The sequence below is a fragment of the Carcharhinus amblyrhynchos genome, chromosome 15 (assembly GCF_965287045.1).
Source record: "Carcharhinus amblyrhynchos chromosome 15, sCarAmb.v2.hapA, whole genome shotgun sequence".
In the NCBI taxonomy this organism is placed as follows: Eukaryota; Metazoa; Chordata; class Chondrichthyes; order Carcharhiniformes; family Carcharhinidae; genus Carcharhinus; species Carcharhinus amblyrhynchos.
Window position 1 is genome coordinate 18,952,117 of NC_137338.1, and position 21,372 is coordinate 18,973,488.

The 21,372-nt window shown below is 41.5% G+C and overlaps 1 protein-coding gene across 1 annotated transcript in view; it reads right to left on the reverse strand.

The window, feature by feature from the left end:
* Positions 1-4,365: 4,365 nt before the first annotated feature.
* LOC145353520 (NXPE family member 3-like) overlaps positions 4,366-21,372 on the reverse strand; it is a 34,801-nt gene continuing 17,794 nt past the window's right edge. The window contains exons 4-6 of the mRNA XM_080204329.1: positions 15,598-15,671; positions 12,602-12,811; positions 4,366-4,919 (exon numbers count right to left, since the gene is read on the reverse strand). Of these exons, the coding sequence (XP_080060455.1) occupies positions 4,366-4,919; positions 12,602-12,811; positions 15,598-15,671 (838 nt within the window). The remainder of the gene's footprint in view (positions 4,920-12,601; positions 12,812-15,597; positions 15,672-21,372) is intronic.

A 21,372-nucleotide genomic window follows, 5' to 3' on the forward strand; every position in this document is an offset into this window, starting at 1 on the left:
CAGTTTGGCAAGCCTGGCTTTTGAACACAAGAGATGTGTGTTTTAAAGTTTCATGTTTGGGTGAAAATTTGGAAATATTTTGTTGGAAACTTTGGTTCGGAAACTTTAACCGAAACTAATAATGTCCCCTGGTACATAACGAAAGCACAGTCTGATCTTATACAGATTTAAATGCATCAGTGAGAGAATCAGAAGAAACAAAGTTACAGAAAGTTGTTGGAGTTGGTGGTTCTCGTTGAGTGAACATAGTTTGACCTTGAGAAGTTTAATTCATATTTAGTATTGGGAGAAATCGATTGATGTCATTTGAGGCAAAATGGGGACCGACATTCTAATATTGGACAGAATCTGAAAACATAAAGATTAATTACGATGTTTGAAAACTTTATACATTTTAATCATTTCATAATAAATTCCTTCACAAGAACTCAAAATGAAAGTAAATTAATATGCTGTGGTTAGAGACTCTTCTTGAAGTCTTAATAATTGTCATTGAAATTTGCATTGGATGGTGTAGAAAGTGAGCGGGGGATTTTAAAATATGAAATACATATTTTAGAGCAATAAGTGGCTTTGGAATAAGTCAAGAACTTAAGGATTCCAAGTTCAGATCTTATTTAATTATTGATTACAAACCAATTAGGATGTTTGAGGATTTTCTTTTGGATTGTGAGGATTTTTGTATTTTTTTAAGTATATGTGAGATCTCGGAGATGTTCTGGAGATGGAGATACATTCCTCATTACAAACAGAATCTATGTGGTTGGAAGCTCAGTTCTTGGTGAAATAGGATGTGGACAGTTTGGTCCATTCTAAAACAATGACCAAAGAAGGTGAATTGGTGACAGAAATGTATTGTGGAGGTGGGGGTAGGAAAATGGCTTCAGTCATCCCAATGTTTAACTGGGCTGAAATTTAACTCATTCAGGACAGAGTCAGAGAAATAGAGTCAAAGGCAATGGAGAAGTTAGAAGTGCCGGTGTAGAGGTAGAAATGGTTGTTCATAGCATTGACGTAGAATCTGATCCCATGTCTTCAGACGATGGAAAGGAAAGATCTAGGAAAGGCCTTGGTGAACTCCAAAGGGTAAATCTGAGAGATGGGAAGAGTAATCTTTGCATTGGATGCTTTGACTATGGCTAAACATGTGATAGGAGCCAATAGACTGCATGGGGAATAAAAAGTGCCAATTAAAGGAGAATGGTGTGGGTTGCGATATCAGATTGTGTCAGGAGATTGAGAAGAATAAGGAGGGATAATGAACCATGCTCACATTTGTCACATTTTTCCAGTTTGGAACAACTTCACAACTATTCAAAAAATTGATTTATTACCTTCCTTCCACTTCTGTTACCTCAGCATTCAAGGTTTCCAAAATAATTACCATGATTCAATTACTCAGCTTTATGCTACACACATTAGTGTAACACTGGCATAGAGCAGCTGGGCTGAATGGCCTTTTCCTCTGCTGTACAATTGATATGACTCAATTGAACTCTGCTAATTTCTTTAAAGGGTGAAAGTAGATTAGCCTGAGACTTGTGGATTAGATTTAAAGGAGTCACTGTTTGGAAAGAAAGAGTCACCCATTCAGCAGAAAGAGGAAATTAACTTTTTTCACTCAGAGGGTCGTGTGTCTTTGGAACTCTCTTCTTGAAAAGGTGGTGGAAGCAGAGACTTTAAATTGTTTTAAGGCAGAGATTCTTGATAAGTGAGGAGGTAATAGGCTATCGGAGGCAGATTGATTTGAGGTTGCTATCAGCTCATTAATGGGGCTGAATGGCCTATTCCTGCTCCTTAATCGTATGCTTGTATAGGTGATTCATGCTGCTGGCAGTATTGTCTCTCTACACAATGTAACTTCACAAATGTGGGCTTGAGTTCTCCCGTAGTTCACATTCTGCCGCCATTGCCAACGAGTATGGAAAATTTGGTGCTTAGCCAAATTTCCATTCGCCGCAGCAGGACCGGGGTATCCCAGCTGCAGGCAAGGTCAGAGAATCTGGCCTGTGTTCCTATCTTACTGGCCGTATTGTGGGTGTAGCAAATATCTTAGCGCCCAAAGTACACGCTCTGGCGACCAAAGTTCCAGCCCATGATCACGTGGACATCTGTCCATCCTTGTGCTTCTCCAATCTTTTCAACTGTGCATCAAGTTAACACAAAGAGCAGGTTCCTTATGAATCATAGATCTGCTTTATTCCACAGAGTGAGGAACGGATAGTGCAATTGCAATAAACACATTCTCTGTGTTAATAATGACAACTCACTACCCACCATCACACGCATAAATAACACACCGATTCACACGACCCACATCCATCACCTCATTCCACCGAGGTAGAAGATCTTCTATCTTTGGAATTTTGAGCCTTTGTGGTTAAGCTGCAGCAAAAGTGAAGTATTTAACAGCTGTACAAAATGTACAGTGTCGCAGCTCAGAAAAGCCCAGTCTGCTTAAAATGCTAAAATTGTCAGTTACTTTACAGAGGTCTTGTGATGCAGTACGTAGTGTCTCTGCCTCTGAACCGGGTTCGAGTCCCACCCAGGACTGGATAACCAAGGAAAATGTGTTTATAATGTGGCCAAACAGATTGAATATCAACCTGCAGATCCTTCCAATGGCAATCAGTAAGAGTGGGAAAGATTCCTGGTCAGCAGAAAGAAAACTAAAACCTCTCCAAATCCCAGGGAGTTCCATTACAAAGCTTCCAAGGGTAGAGTATTGATACTGAAGATCAGCCATGATTGTTTTGAATGTCAGAGCAGGCTTGAGGGGCCGATGCCTTAATTCCATTCTTATTTCTGACATAAAATAGTGTAATAAGATTTGAGATGGGGGAGAAAGAATATTCCCTATCCTAGGGTTGCCATAAAACTAGATTATATAACTTAGTGCCTTGGTACTATCTCACACAGGAGAGGATTAAACAGATTCTAATTCTGAACATAGAGACCAAGGTATCCCACACATTGATGGAACATCAGGCACGGCTGCCCATGTTCCATTACTCAGATTCCAAGTAGGAGAAGTTCCACACTAGGAATGCTGAATTGGAATAGCTGTCCAGACATCAGAGTAGAAATATCATCTTTATCAAATGGCAGAGGAGTGGGGAAATCTAGCAAGAGCATTTTCAGTTCAATTCAAAGAAAAGCCATAAACTCCAGAGCCCCCCTCGACCCCTGCAATGGGATAGTTGTCATACATCACCCAGTGTGTAGTTAATCCTTACATCCCAGCAGTGTCCCAGCTGCTCTCCCTAACCCTTTAACACATGGAGATGATTGCTGGAATTCAGCCAATCTCTAACAACTGCTATTATTGAGGGACAATACACCTGAGGGACAATTGGTGGAGTTCTCAGTAATTTCCCCTTTTCCATTGTTATGGAATGACTCCTGTGTGCAAACACTGGGCACCGAACAACATCAAGTTGTAATATTCTTCAGGGTGGAATATCCAGATGTTGTTCTGGTTGCAGTAACTCACAATCCCATTTTGCCATAACAATGATAGTAGACAGGGACTCCCTTCAGCCGTTCAGTTTTGTATTTAAGCCTAGTGGAATTCGCACATTCAGGTAATTTGTAGGGAAAGACAATCATGGCTATTATCAGCCCACTGTGGAAGATGGAATTAAGAATTGCAATGTTACTGAGCCATTATTGACCACCACTCACGAATCCACCAGAGAGGTGGAAATTGCATCTCTCGCAGAAAGGCCATTATTCAAAGGCTGTGATAAAAATGATCATGAACAAGCTTCAGAATCCTCTTTAAACTCTGGGGACAGAGGCAGCATTGGTGAGAATTCCAGAGGGTTACCTTACCCTTCAACACATACCTTGGTGTATGAGCACAGGTTGAAGGTTATTGACACCCCCACCCTTTCCAGCAATTTGCAACATTTCACAAGCGTGTCAAAGGTTGCAAATCTGGTCTTGTAAATTCTACCATCACCCATCTAACCGTGCATCGAATTTCCTTAAAGCATCGTACATTCTCTGGGTTCGCAACCATCAAGGAGTTATTTGGTGAATGAGACCTCAGTGGGACAATGTACGAAGAAGGATGTTTCAGAAGAGTAATCAAAAATAGAAAATACAACAACATAACTCCCTTCCTGCAGGCATCGTGACTCAGTATAAAAAAATGGTAACCATCATGTCTCACAAAGCATTCTTCACATTGGTGTAGATCAATTTCAAAGACATTGCCGTCTGTAGGGCATCCACATTTAAAATCAAGTAAGATAGTAATTGAAGAAGCATTTTCAGATTTCTTGGAGTTCAGATTGCTAATCTATTCATTTTGTCAGGCAACGTAAATGCCCTTTTAGAAAGTTCAATCTGAAACAGTGTTTAACTCCTTTCGGATGGACACACATGTGAAAGAAAGACATCTACTTCATTCTTTATAATGATCCTCAGGGGGTGTAAGTTGTGAGGCAGGTAATGGGCTATTGTCATCTCCCAGGCATCCACAAATGCCACCTTGATGCCCTCAAACATCTTTCTCATCACTAAGTCGAGTTGATAGGAATACCAGTCGCTGTTGTAGAGACTGATGTTCTGTGGCAGGGCCTGGACATTGGCGGTCTTTATTACAACCAATGTGTCTGGACTCCTATCCAGCAGACGTAGGATTGACCTGCGGATGTTCTGGAGCCTTCGGATGTACATTTCGACTGGGAAAGTGTTGAAATGACACCATATGGTGAGGGCTATCACTGTGTCCTTTCCTCCTTTAATCCCATCCAGTTTGTTTGCAACGAATGGCAGATCCTGACTCGCAATGGGGGCGATTCGGATGGGTTTGCCGTGGGCATAATATTCCACTTTGATCTTGTTGTCTATATCCAAAGCAAGATGAGGTCCAGTATTCTTAGAATTGCCGAGATCAAACTTTCTTAGACCTGAAACAGAAGATGTTACATCATTTAACTTGATGCTGAATCATAATGCTGTAGATACTAATTAACAGGCGTGGAACAGACAAATCACTTGGAAACTCAAAATTAGAGAATCGCCCATCTCTCAAGCTATCCAGGCCGGTGGATCCCAATCTTTTCAGTAACATGTTGTAACTGAGGGAGACAAACAATCCCACGGCACACCCGCTTTTCCAGGCTAAATTGATCGCTCACAAATGTCACATTGGATTATTTAGATCACGTCCACATCTCCAGAAAAAGCATCACATATATACCCAATTTCTTACTTTCATAGAATCCCTACAGTGCAAAAGGAGGCCATTCAGCCATTGAGTCTGCACTAGCCACAATCCCACCCAGACCCTATTCCTGCAACCCCACATATTTACCCTGCTAATCTCCTGACACTAGAGTCAATTTAGCATGGCTGATCCACCTAACCCGCACACCTTTCGACTGTGGGAGGAAACCCAAGCAGACACGGGGGAGAATGTGCAACTCTACACAGTCAGTGACCAGAGGCTGGAATTGAATCTGGTTCCCTGGCACTGTGAGACAGCTGTGCTAACCACTGTGTCACCACGCCGCCCTACATTTTATCAAAGCGAAGGGGGACATTGTACAATATGTTGACAATAGAGTTCCTGATGGGAATGTGAGAAAGGACGTGTATCACCAATTCTGGACCAACTGCAGCTTGGAGAATAGAGAAGAGGAAAGCTTTGAGGAGAGAACTTTTAAAAATCAATCCAGAAAGTTATAAAAATATAGGTTAGGCCAGTAGAAAAGCAGACTGATGGGCAGTAGCAATTAATACTCCTTACCTGCCTAAGCAAAGAGGTGCAATAAGAAGGCAGCACAGTGGCACAGTGGTTAGCACTGCTGCCCCACAGCACCAGGGACCCAGGTTCAATTCCGGCCACGAGTCTGACACGCATTCTCCCTATGTCTGCGTGGTTTGCCTCTGGGTGCTCCAGTTTCCCCCCACAGTCCAAGGATGTGTGGGTTAGGTTGATTGGTCATGCAAAGTTGACCCTAGTGTCAGGGGGATTGCTGGATAAATATGCTTGGTGATGGGAATGGGGCCTGGGTGCAAACTAGAATCATAGAATCCTACAGTGTAGAAGGAGGCCATTTGGCCCATCAAGTCTGCGCCACCCACAAACCCACCCAGGTGCTATCCCCATAACCCCATGTATTTACACTAGCTAGATGGACTGAATGACCTCCTTCTGCACTGTAGGGATTCTATGAAGAGAACAAAGAAAAATTCTGGCATCCTGATGTCACTGTGTGGCCAGTAAAGATAACTGGTGGGCTGTTGAATTGCTTCGGCAAGCACTTCATATTCCAGTATGTTGGGGATTCTCATCTGTGTGTGTGTGTGTGTGTGTGTGTGTGTGTGTGTGTGTGTGTGTGTGTGTGTGTGTGTGTGTGTGTGTGTGTGTGTGTGTGTGTGTGTGTGTGTGTGTGTGTGCGCGCGCTGTGATCCTGGTTCTCCACTTGTCCCTTACGTTCTAACATCAGCCACTTGGGGGCCCGAACCATCCCTGGGGCTGTCCAGTCGAACCTGGATTTGAAGCATTTCTTTGTTAGTTGTCCTCAGGCAGAAACCCCTTTCAAAGCCTTCTTCCAGCTTCACTTGAGAGCTACTACCTTGTGTAAAGCATCGTCAATAAATAAATTCACTTTACACCCCAAAGATGTGCTATTAGGCTGATTGGAGGTGATAAATTGTCCCTAAATTAGTTTTCCCTCAATGTGGAATGCCATAAGCATAGATAAAGGTCACGGGTGGAGGGGGGACAGGTAATGTTAAAATGGTGGCGCGGGCTCGTTGGGCCGAAGGGTCTGTTTCCCGGGCTGTTTTTGTTCTTTGTCCTTTGTATAAAACAATTGCCCTGTACCTTGCAGCACTCTCTAACAGGTGTTTGCAGCCCATGTGTCAATTGGATTTGGGTCTAAACTCTCTTATTATAAAGCTGGGCTTGATCTCTCAACCTTACAGAGATGGTCCACACAGTGCCATCAGCAATGAGCAGAAATCCCTGTAGCCTGAACGAGGACCACAGTGAAAGAACAAAGGACATTTCACACACAGTTTTCATGACATAGCACTTCCCATTCTCTGCAACTGACCTCAAATTCCTCTGACATTTGGGTCCCCTTGGCCACTTTTACCTTCCTCTCCTGGTGAGGTTGTGCAATTTGATAGACGGTCTTTTGGCGAAGATCAAATATTGGACTAAGCCCAAGCTGGGGTGCAATGCCTTATCTTGTCACCCAGGATCTAGCTTGTCTCTCTTGTGGGTACTATGAATGGGGTTCAGTTGGAATGTGAATGTGTTTCTTGCAGCAAGCAAGGAGGTGGATTTTGCATTTGATCGTCCACTCTGAGCATTGGCTTTGTAACTTTTGATATAAATTAGCATCAATTTAGGATAAGGAGTCACGGCAGACAGTTATCTGCAGGTTATTCAATGCCTGAGGGTAGGATAACAAAACAAATCAAGTTTGATTTGTTTTGGGTAACACTTTAAGCTTGTATTACCTGTGAAACATGGGCACGCTATGATTAATGGCTTCCTGAACCAGCCCCTCGAAGTCAGTGAAAAAGATACAAAAGTCTGAGATCGCATACAAACCAACTCAAGAGCAGCTTCTTCCCTGTAGCCACCAAACTTTTGAATGGACCTACCTCGTATTAACATGATCCTTGTTTACACCCTAAGCCATGACTGTAACACTACATTCTGCACCCTCTCTTTCCTTGGTCCTTTATGTACTCTATGAACGGTATACTTTGGCTGAAACAATACCTTTCACTGTATACGAATACATTATGTGACAATAATAAATCAAAGCAAATCAATTCAAAAGCAGGGCAAAACGAGGCAGTGGAGGTTTCATTCTCCATTAGTATCAATGAAGCTCTGAGTCCACCACACTGGGTATGATGGGAGAGAGGGGCAGAAATTTTGCAAGCACATTTCTCGCCAAAGCCTTTAATTGGTGATTACACAGCACTTCAGATTCCACAAGAGAATTTAAGAGGGGGAGTCAATGGTACATTTTGTGACTGTATTGAAAGTATCTATAGAACATTGAGAGTTTGGGACAGATTTGTCTCTACTTTGTGCAGCAAAGCAGTGCTAACAAATAGTAACTTTACTCTGAAAAAGACCACGGAAATTACTATTTCAATGGAATTAGCTGCCAAGGAAGTGAAAACTTAAAGTGTATTTATTAGTCTCACAAGTAGGCTTACATTAACACTGCAGTGAAGTTACTGTGAAAATCCCCTAGACGCCACACTCAGGCACCTGTTCGGGTACACTGAGGGAGAATTCAGCATGGCCAACGTGCCTAACCAGCAGGTCTTTCAGGCTGTGGGATGAAACCGGAGCACCTGGAGGAAACCCGCACACACACGGGGAGAATGTGCAGACTCCACATAGACAGTGACCCAAGCCAGGAATCAAACCCAGGTCCCCGGAGCTGTGAGACAGCAGTGCTAACCACTGTGCCACCCAGCGAGTGAGTTGAGACAACTAGCAAGACTTTGATTGCTGTTGAACACGTTGAAAGAGAAATCAAAACACACAAATAAATTGTAGATAAACTTTCCAGTCAACTACCAAAAAATACTCAAGAAAGCGAGAAAGCTCTTTGAATTAACAAGATTACTATCTCTTTTGAGTGATTGATATTTACGTTTGCTAACAGGAACTACCACACTCGAAACTCATCTCATGTGAAAAGGGTTCATCACCCACATGCTCAGAAACCACTTGCAAGGCAACAACAGCAGTCCCATAAACAGAGCAGCAATTAGTCCAAAGAATGTTTCCACTGTAAATCATAAAATCCTTCAGTGCAGAAGAAGGCCATGTGGCCCATCAAGTCTGCACCAATCACAATCCCATGCAGACTGTATTCTCACAACCCCATGCATTTACCCTAGATAGCCCCTCTGACACTAAGGGGCAACTTAGCATTGCCAATTCACCTAACCTGCACATCTTTGGACTGTGGGAGGAAACTGAAGCACCCGGAGAAAACCCACACAGACACAGGGAGAATGTGCAAACACCACACAGACAGTGACCCAAGCCAGGAATCGAACCTGGGTCCCTGGCACTGTGAGGCAGCAGTGCTAACCACTGTGCCATGGTGTGGTGGCACTTACCCACACCAGATTGTGTCCTGCTGCTGGTAAACGGCACAAAGCTTGTGGGCCAACTCAGTCATTTTGCTGGTGTTTGTCAGCAGATTCAATTACTACTAATAATACCATCAGAAAACTGCCACATTAGAACACCACAACAAAAGGGGAAGATGATGTTGCCAATGCAGAAGCAGATAACCCTGAATGTATTTTTGTACTCTCTTTCAGATACAGTGACCAGCAATGTGTGACAAAGAACATTAATTGCTCAGACGTAGATTCTCTCTCGGACAGGGGCATTTGCTAATGTCTTGGGAGACAAAACATCCAACAAACTTCAGGATTGCTCCACCCTCTGCAAACCAGGAAATATGAACAATTCCCCTTACAACAGTGAGAAGCCATTGAAAGTTCCTGGGGCTTTGGAAACACTGGTCTTATTCAAAGAGACTGGAATGTTAGAAAGTAACCGGTGACAACTTTTGTATTGGATGTAATGTGACCAATGGTAACAGGATGAAAGGGTCAGCTGACCCAATGAACCATGGAACCAATTACAGAATGATGTAATAGTCAGCTGACCAGCTGACTCACTATAAATAAGAACCTGTGTGGAATTGTGAGGAACTTGGAGTGGTCCAGGGTGAGGCCCCAAGCTTGGAGTAATGACGTTTCTTTATTATATCCTTCCTTTGATTTACAAGTTGGAGTAAATTTTGTTATTTTTTATGGTCTGCATTCGAAGAGTTCCTTCCGAGGAAACATGGAATGAATGCTATGTCCATATCTGGAGAAAATGACATGCAGATCAGTTTCCACACAGCAACAAATCAGCACATGATTTCAATCACATACACAATTCCAACACATATTAACAATAATCTTAAATCATAAGGTGAGCATTTCATAGAATCATAGAACCCTACAGTGCAGGAAGATGCCCTTCGGCCCATCAAGTCTGCACTGACCACAATCCCACCCAGGCCCTACCCCCATGTCCCTACATATTTTACCCAGTAATCCCACTAACCTACACATCTCAGGACACTAAGGGACAATTTTAGCATGGCCAATCAGCCTAACCCACACATCTTTGGACTGTGGGAAGAAACCGGAGCACCCGGAGGAAAACCACGCAGACACGAGGAGAATGTGCAAACTCCACACAGACAGTGACCCGAGCCGGGAATCGAACCCAGATCCCTGGAGCTGTGAAGCAGCAGTGCTAACCACTGTGCTACCGTGCTGCCCATTTCACTGGTATCAACAAACTGAAGTGTTGCATGTGAGCTGAATGTAGTCCCTACTGTACCCAGTGACATATCCACATCATTTCCTAACAGAAAACAAACAGGGAAGGAACATTAATGCCAACTTGACATTATTGAGGAGGTTGAAGATGAGCTGACTACTTGACTCTCACTCCTACAAGTCGTCAAGAAATCCAAGGATACCCAATCAGCCCATGGTTGCAAAGATCAAAGCACAGCATCCAGCATTAGATGTGATTCTGTGATTGGACAACATTAACTAAATAATCCTCAATGTGTTAAAATTTACGCTGACAACATATATTATTATCGGCTAGGCTCACAGAATGGCGCATTTGTGTGTAGTGGAAGCTACATATATTAAAACCCTCTGCAGCAAGGATAGAAATGGATACACATTGTTCTGAAGAAGTCACACAAATACAAAACGTTATCTCTGCTTCTCTCCCTCCAGATGCTGGAAGACCTGCTAAGTTTTGCCAGCATTTTCTGATTCTGTGTACACATTTTGCGCCTGTTTCAGCTAAATAAAATAAGCGATTGCCATTCATTGGTTCATTCCTCAAGGCAATGCCTTGATGTGGGATCTTCTGGATGGTTTGCCAGTTAAAAGGCTTCATTTTAACATATTTCTGCCTAATGTAACTAATTGTGCTATGCTTTAAGCTAACTTAAGCTAATTTGGTCACATCAGCTTGGAATTCTGGGCCCAGTCTAGACTTATATGCATTCTCTGAAAGTACAATGTAAGGTAAACAAGCCAGCACAAGGCCACAAAAGCCAGTTTTTACAGCACCTAGAGACTACTTGTATCCAGTTTCTAATAATATAAGTATTCAGTTATATTGCAGACACAGATCGATGTTTAGTTAGTTCAATCCAGACTATGTTTTGAGTTGTTCGATCCAGCGCTAGCTTCTGGCTGCTCTCTCTCTCTTTCTCTCAGTCTTAAGTAATCCTTATTTCACCCTCTGTAAAATGCTTATAAAAGATGCTTAAATAAAGGAGTATTTACTTCAGACCAGTCGTGCTCAAGTTGACTCTGAAGAAATAAACAGATCCTTCAATTCTGGTGCCCGAACAGTGACACAAGGATCCCATTCAGCATTAAGCTGGCTGAGTCAAATTTTCAAAGAATATTTGGCAGTTGGCTGTCAGTAAACATTGACTGGTACATTCTCATTCCAAAGTCTTTACCAATCAGAATTCACTTCCAATCAATCAGCACTCTCTTTTCATACAATGTAAGGCAGTAATTTCCCCTGACGTTGGTATTCTTGTGAATGTCCTGATGAGCGAAACACCAAAGCCTTCAACAACATGTCTTTTTTCAGCAGTACTTTCCTTCCCTGCATTCTTGAAATCTTCTGAGTTATGAGTTGTGCTTATCCCTGCACTTCAGAGTATGGCTAACAGGTGACAAACTAGATGGATCTAGATGATATTCCGACCATATACTAGGATAATCGCTAGTGAACCCCAAAAAAGGTAATGTAACAATATAGCTGGGGTCCAATAAGCAATTGCAACACTTGGAAAGTTCAGATGCAACCCTCTTCCTGGGATTGCAACATGGTTCCCTCCCTTCAGCATTTGCAATTCCATTGACTTTTTTCCGCACAGGAGCCGTGGTCCAGTGCACCAGTTGAGTTTGCTGCAACGTTTCTGGATCTACAATGGAATGCTGCAACACTCACAGCAAAGGAGTCCAGTCTTCCCATTGCCGAGCTGTAATCTGCCTAATTTTACTTCAGTAGTTATCATCTTTTGCTTGTTTACCATGAAAATAAAATTGATGTGGAATTTTTACTGGGAATAACCTTGAATCCAAAGGCATGAGTGTCAAGAAAATGGCCCATTTCCTCAGAAGGAAAAGTTGCCAAGTCCTCTCTGGTAAAGGGAAACATAGCTGATGGTGTCCTCGCAGCAGTAGTGACCTCCCTTGCATTGGCTGTGATCTGTGGATTAGTTCTTTACTGGAACTATAAACAAATGCATATGCCTTAACTTGGCCCATTCCCTCCTGTAAAACATTCCCTGCAGTAAAACATTTCCCTGCTGAATTTTTCCAGCACATTAAGGTGCATTGTGTAGAAATCCTAACCTATGTATTCACATTCAGGGAAGAGTAATTTTCCTGGGCACTACACAAAACTGGATCAGCATGTAAGTAATTCATAAGGAAGATTATATCAAAAAACATATTAGAAAAAGCTAAACTTAACCTGGTACAAAGTCTGTCAAATATTCAAACCATTGGCGTATAGTGGAATCTCCAAATATATGAACTTTTTTTCCACGGAGACAGTTTGTTATACTTGCAGGTCTGTTGAAGCTCTGAATGTTACAGCTCGTTGATACCCATTGGTCCTGGTAATAAAATCCAGATGGTGAAAGCAGAGGCTTCCCGGGGACACATTTTCCGAGGCTGGGACCTGGAAATAAAGAGAAAAGCAATTAAATAAACAAAAACCATTGCTGTCAGTCTGAAATATCTGTCAGCCAAGGTTTTTCCCAATTGGTCAATCACAATGTCTGGAAAATTCCAATAGGCCTTCGATAGTTAACAAAGACAGAAACGTAAGAGGGAAATAGTTAAGTGGCCATACTGCGAGAAATATTCTTCCATTTCTGCAGTGACTAAAGCATAAGAGAAAATAATAAGTCCTGGCAATGGTGCACAGAAGTAGCACAACGTCAATCCCTGGCCAGAGAGAAACATTCAATGATGAAAGGGGAGAAGACCTGGCCTCCTGAGCATTGAAAGGAACTGTTAACAAGAGAACGACACAAGATATATGCAGATTGCTGAAGACTTAAGCACAATATTTAGACTGACGCTACAGTGCATCACAGAGGGAATGCTGCACTGTCGGAGGTGCTAACTTTTACATGAACATTTAGCGTCTCATCTATACTTGCAGGCATATAAAATATCCCATGGTATTATTTGAAAATGGTAGATAGGAGTTCTCTCCAGTGTCCTTCACCCAAAATCAGTAAAGCAGTTATGTTGCTACTGCATTGCTGTTGGTGGGACTATTGCGATGTACAAATCAGCTGCTACTCTTTCTGACATTACATTACAGAGCAGACACATTGTAAAGGTAGTTGTAAATTGCTTGGGACATCAGAAGGTCATGGAAGTAATTTTTCATTTTAAAATGGAATGATGGAATTTGTGCGTTATTGCAAGTTAAGTGACAACTAAGGACATGGAAACAAAGATACAAACTGGCAAAAGGCAGCTTTAGCACTAACGATACAAAGCACATTCTGTACAAAGTGTGATTAAAAAGGTCTTTGAGCTGGGTCTTTTGGGCAGAATTTGTGGAATGATTGAAAAGGCTGTGATAAGGGATCATTATTAAAGGATGAGGGAAAAGGCTCAAAGAGCATTCCTCATGATTGTGACATTGATTGATGCAATAAACTGAGCCAAACAAATTGGGAAGTTACTATGTTCTATTCTGAGGTATCAGCCAACTGTTACCTGGACCAAAGACAGAGAGAATCAGAAATGAATCAACCAAAGTTTCCACTCCTAACAGATATGTATTGACCCCGAAGAACAAATATGATTGTTGACAACAGGCAAGATTCGGCAGCAGCAAAGAAGGCACCAGGCTTACTAACCACTAGCATCACATGTAAAATATGATCAATTGTGTGAACTGCTTGAGCATTTCTGTAATTTATGGAATAATATCCCAAAATAAGTCACATTATTTTGGAAATGAAAGAAGAAAAGGGCAGTGTTGTAGTCTTGAGTTTGCACAAGATACACCCTTAAGGTTAACAATATTTTCTATAAGTGAACCCAGCCACATTGATACCCTGTGGAGCATTTTTATTACAGAGAACAAAGAAAAGTACAGTTAGGGAACAGGCACTTAAATAACTCATCTCGATCTGATTAAACGAGAGTCTGAACAATAACACTAAGAACAGGCTGGGTCAAGGTACAAAGCTGTGAATAATGCAAAGAACTCCCGTTTGTGTCTCCTAATTTTCAGAATACAGGTCACTAATCACTCTCGTGAGAACTCAACTGTAAATCCATTTTGTGCCTTATTTTCAACTACCTCCCTGAAGCCGTTACAGCTAAATCCTGCATCCTGACCTCCTGCAGTAGCAACAAGTGTTTTCAACTAACCCAAACAAATTTACGTATTAACATATGCACAGAACATGAAGATATATGCTGGGACCTGTGTTTGTCTTGAGCTAAAACCCCTATTAAAAATGCAGCACACTTGAGTTCCTTTGCAACTTCAACCTTATCTCTCTGATGTTAGCATAACTGATCAAACTCCGTGTATTGGCATTTTTACAGTACATGTACAGAAAGGTTTCATTATATATCTGACTTCATAAAGAATATTACTCAAAAGGTTTAAGCATTTCAAAGCCCTGGAACTTCATTAAGAGGTAAAAGATGTTATCCTCAAATATCTCAGTATCAGAGTAACAGGGCACAAGGGCCATAAGCAGTGAATTTCAGTTCCACAGACTACTGAATCTGGCAAGGTGAAGTACCAACACCCTCAAGTGACCGTACTGACTTTTAGTCTGGTTTGCGCAGCTGCGCCTCATGTTGGAAAGGGTGTTAAGCACAAAGGTTCACAGTGGACAGATTGTGATATCAAACACAACATGAGAGATGCCACTACAATTACAATTTAAAGAACTAGTCATTCAACTTACAGGTGAGGTATTTTCCAATTGCTGTTGCTGTAGCATAGATTGTGAAGTAGAGCAGGACGTTTTGAAGGAGGTCTGGTAACTTACTGGACTTGGGGTGTTGCCCAGTTTTAAGCTGTTGATCTGTTTGAAATCTATTCCATTTAATCCCAAACAGTACAATGCAGGGTATCCTCAATGTGAATGCAGGGCTGCATCTCCACAAGGATAACGTGCTGGTCACTCCTGGATTGATACAACCATGACAGGTAGATTGCTGTGATTCAATGGAAATCTAAACAGGCCCACCCTCGTGCTGTATGATTTGAAAGATGTCAACATGTTGCTGCTGCGCCAATGAGAACAAGTAGCTCACTGTTCCGTCACTGCTAAAAATTTCCCCTTTTATAGCAAGTTCCAGCTTTGGAGTTTAATGTAGTATCTGGAGCAAAGAATCACTCCAACGTTCTTCTTACTTGTCCTCTCACAAGCTAAACCTCTATTGTCTAGTCATTATCATAGTTTTTATTTCTCTTACCTGTTTGAGGTGAAGGCTTTACTATCACATAACCAGCACCATTGGGTAATATAGGCTTCTTGATATTGACCTCACTGAAAATAGAATCATATTGTTTGTTAAACAATTGTATCCATGAAATGTAATGAATGAATCACAGTATCATTGAACTATAGAATTATACAGTGCAGAAGAGGTCCATCAGCTTCTTGAAAATGTGCTATGGCAAAAAAATTAAGCATACAGAGACAGATCTTATCCTTTGGAAGGACAGTTAATAAATCCTCCCAGAGCCCTTAGCCATGATATACCCAGGACAGTCTCCTTTCTCTATGATTACCCTAGGAGGAATTTTATTTCCCTCAGTCTGATGAACAAAAGACAAAGTGACACACGTTCCCTGATATACAACCCTTGTCTATTTCATGCTGCAATTCTCTTGGATGGGAAGCACGTGCCCGATTCAATCCTGAAATTTTGTTATGATCCCCATGGCAACTGAAAGTTTTTTTTTGAAAAGTGCAAATTTCCAGTTAATAGTTTAAAGGATGGCCTGACAAGATTTAAAGCTTACTGAAACAGCAGACTAAAAGCAGTAATGACTAGACATTGGCCAATAAATTCCTGGCTCCCCAGGGTCAGATTTTGGGGGGCTACCCCATAGGTAAAGGGGAAATCCCTGAAGAAGTTCCCAGATAAGGGTTTGCATAGCATTTGTCCAGACGCGCTAACTTTCCCTGCACAACTGCACTGCAGTGGGAACCATCCAAGAAAGCGGCTTAAATTGTTAATTTTGGATGGTTACACAAATAGTTAATGGATCAAATAAAACCACTTCTCGCTTCAGCGTAACTATTTATGACACCCTGATTGTGACACTGCCCACCCTCCAGGTTTGGCACCTTCCCCAGGGTATTCCAAACTCCGCGTCATAAACCCTATCCCCAAACCATGAGTCCCTTTACTGATATTCAGCCAGACAGGAATCCCATCCTCTCCCCCAATCCACCAACCTCACCCCGCAAACAGCAGGCCTAATTCTAAACCCCTCAAACTCTTGTCTTTTCAGCAGACCATCACTTTACAACATAAGTTGGAATATATTATCCAGTACTTTGTCAGCAAGTTATACTTTCCATTGCAGAACAGAATTTCCTGTTTTTATGTTTAACATAATTGAGAAACCCACTTTGCAGATATACTGTCCCTTGAGTAGGCAATCGGTATTCGTGGACACAATCCATTCCTGGATTTGATGGGATTGAGGGTTATAGATAGGCCTGGTAGGTAGGGATATGATCAGCGCAACATGTGGGCTCAAGGGCCTGTTTGTGCTGTAGTGTTCTATGTTCTATGTTCAATCCAAAATGATTCTTAGTTTCTAAGGGGTTATTTCTATTTTGTTTTCTTTCCATCCTGGTAACTTTCAACCTCAGAAATGTCTTTCATGCTAAGGGATTCCCTCTCTCCAGCACAAGCTAGGCAAATCTTCCAGCCTCATTTTAAATCCTCAAATTAGTAAAGCCTAAAGGAAACACACTTTCAAGGGAAGTATTGAATTTATCTCTGCTGCCAGGTCTTACCTTTTACAACACTACAAGGTGCAAAATAGATGGCAGTCAACATGTCCCAGATTGGAAATACCAGGATTGGCTAGGGACAGGGTATCTAAGGTAATGTAATCTGTGTCAGTGAGGAAAACTGAGAATGATGACAGAGAGGCAAAGTGCTCCATCAGAAGGCTATAACTCAATGCTAGAGATTTCCTTCTTTTCTAACATTTGTACCATATTAGCAAATGAATCCTTCATCTTTTTGTAGAATGTAGATTATCTCACAAGGAATAATTATCTATGTAATGAGAAAACTATCCCAAAGGTAGGGAAGTCTAAAACTAGAGGGCATAGGTTTAAGGTGAGAGGGGAGAGATACAAAAGTGTCCAGAGGAGCAATTTTTTCACACAGAGGGTGGGGAGTGTCTGGAATAAGCTGCCAGAGGTAGTAGTTGAGGTGGGTACAGTTTTGTCTTTTAAAAAGCATTTAGATAGTTACATGGATAAGATGGGGGTAGGGGGATATGGGCAAAATGCAGACAATTGGGATTCGCTTTAAAAAAAAGGTAGCATGGACAAGTTGGGCCAACGGGCCTGCTTCCATGCTGTGAACTTCTATGACTCCATGACTAACTGTTTTCAGTTCACGCATTATATAAAATTTCTTTTAAATAGTTGATAAATGCAATTCCATATCCACTGCTGCCACAAGAACCCTGTGTTTCTGCAACTAATGATGACTCAGATTTAACCCCCTTCTGCCTGCATTCAGTGTGAAAAGTGTTGACATGTATTTTGTGTAATCTGAGGAAAATGCCATGAAACAGAAATTGTCAAAAGAAAGTTGAACCATTTTATTGCAGAAGGTACTCTAAGGAAAGGCTTTAAAATGCATGCCTGTTTCAGATGGACGATCTGGTGATTACGGTGCAGTGAAAACTGTGTTCTCAATGCATGAGTTAGTGCCAGAAGTTAACAGACAGAAAATTAAGGAAGAAACAAGGTCAGACTTTTGTGGAATCTGCAGAGAAAAGGAAATTATATTTGAATGTGTCACAGATTGATGAAGATGGAACAAGACTTTGAAAACCTTTGAGAAGTGATGCTAATGGAAGAATTTAAAATATTATCCCTCAGGGAATAAAGTCCTACCTGAAAGATCACAAAGTTTCTAAGATAACTGAGGCTGTCAATGACTACAAGTTGCCTGACAAACATGTCAGGCAATAGCCTTTGTTTGTCACCTCACAGAGAAACAAGACAAATAAGGGATCAACTCAAAATGAAGAAAGTAACCAGAAGAGAGAAACAGATCTTCTGCAGATTAGTAAGAGAGATAGTCCAGTTATTGGGATTGATTCAAGCTTATCAACATATTACAGTTATCACAAAAATGGACACGTGAAAGCTGAATGTTGGAAATTAAAAAGCGAACTGTCGCGTGTGTCAGGTTGCATATGGCTCCTTCACGAAATACTGTGCGGCTGGCTAAGAATGATGGCAAACCTGTAGGTTATCCTGTATTCACAACAAGAATGGGAGAGGGTGTAGGAAATTATGGTAAAGTTTATTTATTAGTCACATTAACACTGCAATGAAGTTATTGCAAAATTCCTCTAGACACCACACTCCAGCACCTGTTTGTGTCAGTGCACCTAACTAGCACGTCTTTCAGACTGTGGGAGGAAACTGGAGCACCTGTCGGAAACCCACACAGAGAGAACGTGCAAGCTCCACACAGACAGTGACCCAAGGCAGGAATCAAACCCAGGCCCCTGGCACTGTGAGGCAGCAGTGCTAACCACTGGGCCACTGTGGTGCCTTGTAGCTTGCTGTCTGCTGAGGCAGGAAAGCTAATTGTTACCCCTGGAGAAATGCGATCAGCACAATCCCTGATACTAACAGATAACAGAATGTTCCTCCAGGAAATTACTAAATAAAATACATTTTTATATGGTGCATCGATGGAAATTGTTTAGGGGTTGTTTTGTACAGAGTTATTTTAAAATATGGTGTAATTTCAAGTCCTGCAATGAAGGGGTTATTCACCCATTGCAATTGATGTTGTAAATATTTCATTTGGAAATAAGTTGGCAGTTTCTTTTGAGGTTTCAAAACCAAAGTCAGTCAAAAAAAAAGTTGTGTGTTTTTAAACAGTCCATGCACTTCTGTAGCCACACTGCAATAATTACTGTTTCAACTGAAGATGTGTCTAAAGAGTTGGAAACTGAGAATGTAAATTTGAATAAGACTGAAATTAAGTCAATAGTAACAGGAAAAGAATTAACAATACATGGGGGACATAAGCAAAGTGTGGGAAAGACTGGAGGACAAAGGCAAAATGGAATGAAACAAACTGTGAACCTGCCATCATAAAAGTATCAAATTCTTTCAGCTGAGCATTGATATAATCTTACAGAAGTTCTTAAAACGGTTGAAGATATTGTTCGGCAGAGAAGTGAAATGCTTGTACAGAATGGAGCAGTGTGAAAGTGGCATCCTCGAGAAAAGAACGCTGAAGGATTAAACCATGAAAACACACTGAAAGATAGAAGTGTCCCTGAATTTAACAGGACGAGGTGAATTCAATTATTCTGCAGCACAATTCAGATGTGGGCTGGTGGAGGCTTTCTTGCTACCAAATAAATCTGTTGGACTTTAACCTGGTGTTATGAGACTTCTTACAGAGGTTTTCTTCACAGATTTGGAGATACAGGCAGGGAAGGGAATGGAGATCAGGGGGTCAAAACTGAACAGAGCATTGTGAGGGCTGTATTGAAAAGTGGAAATGCTGATGACAATTTAGTGTCTGACTTTGAAGAAAGTAAAGGAAGTTACTGAATGCAGAGGGTAAGAATTGCTCTGACCAAGAACCCCTCCTGGATTCCAATTTGCAGCGATCAGCATCCAGATATTAGACAGTTTGGCAGCAGTCGGCAATGTTGTTTGTGACAGGCCTAACCAGAACAAAAGAATTGTGAAGCTTTTCTGACCATTAATAATTCTAGCCCAGGGTCCAGAGTATAGACAATGCAGGATGCAACATCATGGTACAATCTTTTAACCGAGGACATGGAAACAACATGCTGGGTGAGATTTTCGGGCCAGTCTTGCCCGAAGGCTGGAAATTCCTATCCGAGGTCAATGAACCTTTGCTTGGTCTGCCCCCGTTCTCTATAGTTCCCATGGCGGACAGGAGGGAAAAATTCCACCCACACAGTACGCAAAATGAAAAAGGAGATCTTTTCTGGCGATTGTTCAGATGTGAATCTGCCTAAAATGGAAAAACCTCTCATCTGCAAGATTGCTGGGTCTTCGAGAACACGCTGTGTAAGGTTTGGAAAATTTTGATTGTTTTAATTACCTTTTTGGTTTTTACCAATCTTTTACACCAAGGGCAATTAGCATACCATGATGGCTAACGCTGTGCAAAAGATGTCAATACATGTTTGTTAAGTAGTTTGTGAGAATTTGCATGTGCAAAGTCACGTAAAGGGGAAATGTACTTAGACTGCTGGGCAATGTGGGCTGGGTACTTGCTAAAATTAATGAATGTGGGTAAAACCCCCTCGCCTGAAACTCTGTGTTAGAGTAAAGGTTATGTTAGGAGTGATCTGATGAATATTAATGGATTGATATATTTCAAAGTAAGATTCTTTCAAGGGATGCTTTTTGGAAAAGATGTGCTCATGCTGGTGGATAATTGCGCTCTGTACCGTGTACCATTACACTACATTTTGCTTAAGCTGTACACCTCACATCTGAAATTATGTTCACTACGCTAAGAAATGTAATTTTGGATGCAGTGTTTGAAGAATTTGTGAATGGTAGGAGGTGTGCTGATATTTACAATTGCAGCTGTTAACAAGAAAGACAATGAAATGGTGGGATGGAAAACAAGAGTCATTGATTGCTGTTCAATTATTGTGCTTTGTTGACTATTGCATAATTACTTAATGAATATTGCTTGATTCATTAAATACCTGTTGTCAGATCTATAGTAGGTTAAATTGAGGCCAGTTACACAAGTTGGCTTTTAAAGCTTAAATTGTGTTGTTTGGGTGATTGTTACAGCTTAAGTCAGGCTTGTTGAACATGCAGTCTGTGGGCCAGATGTGGCCAGTGAAGCTTCCCGATGTGGCCTCTGGATTCAGCTTTCAAAATGGAGTTGAAGGTCCTGGGTGACACTTCTCCTCCCCATTCTTCTCCCATATCATGAGTGTACCTACCTAAATGTGGGTGG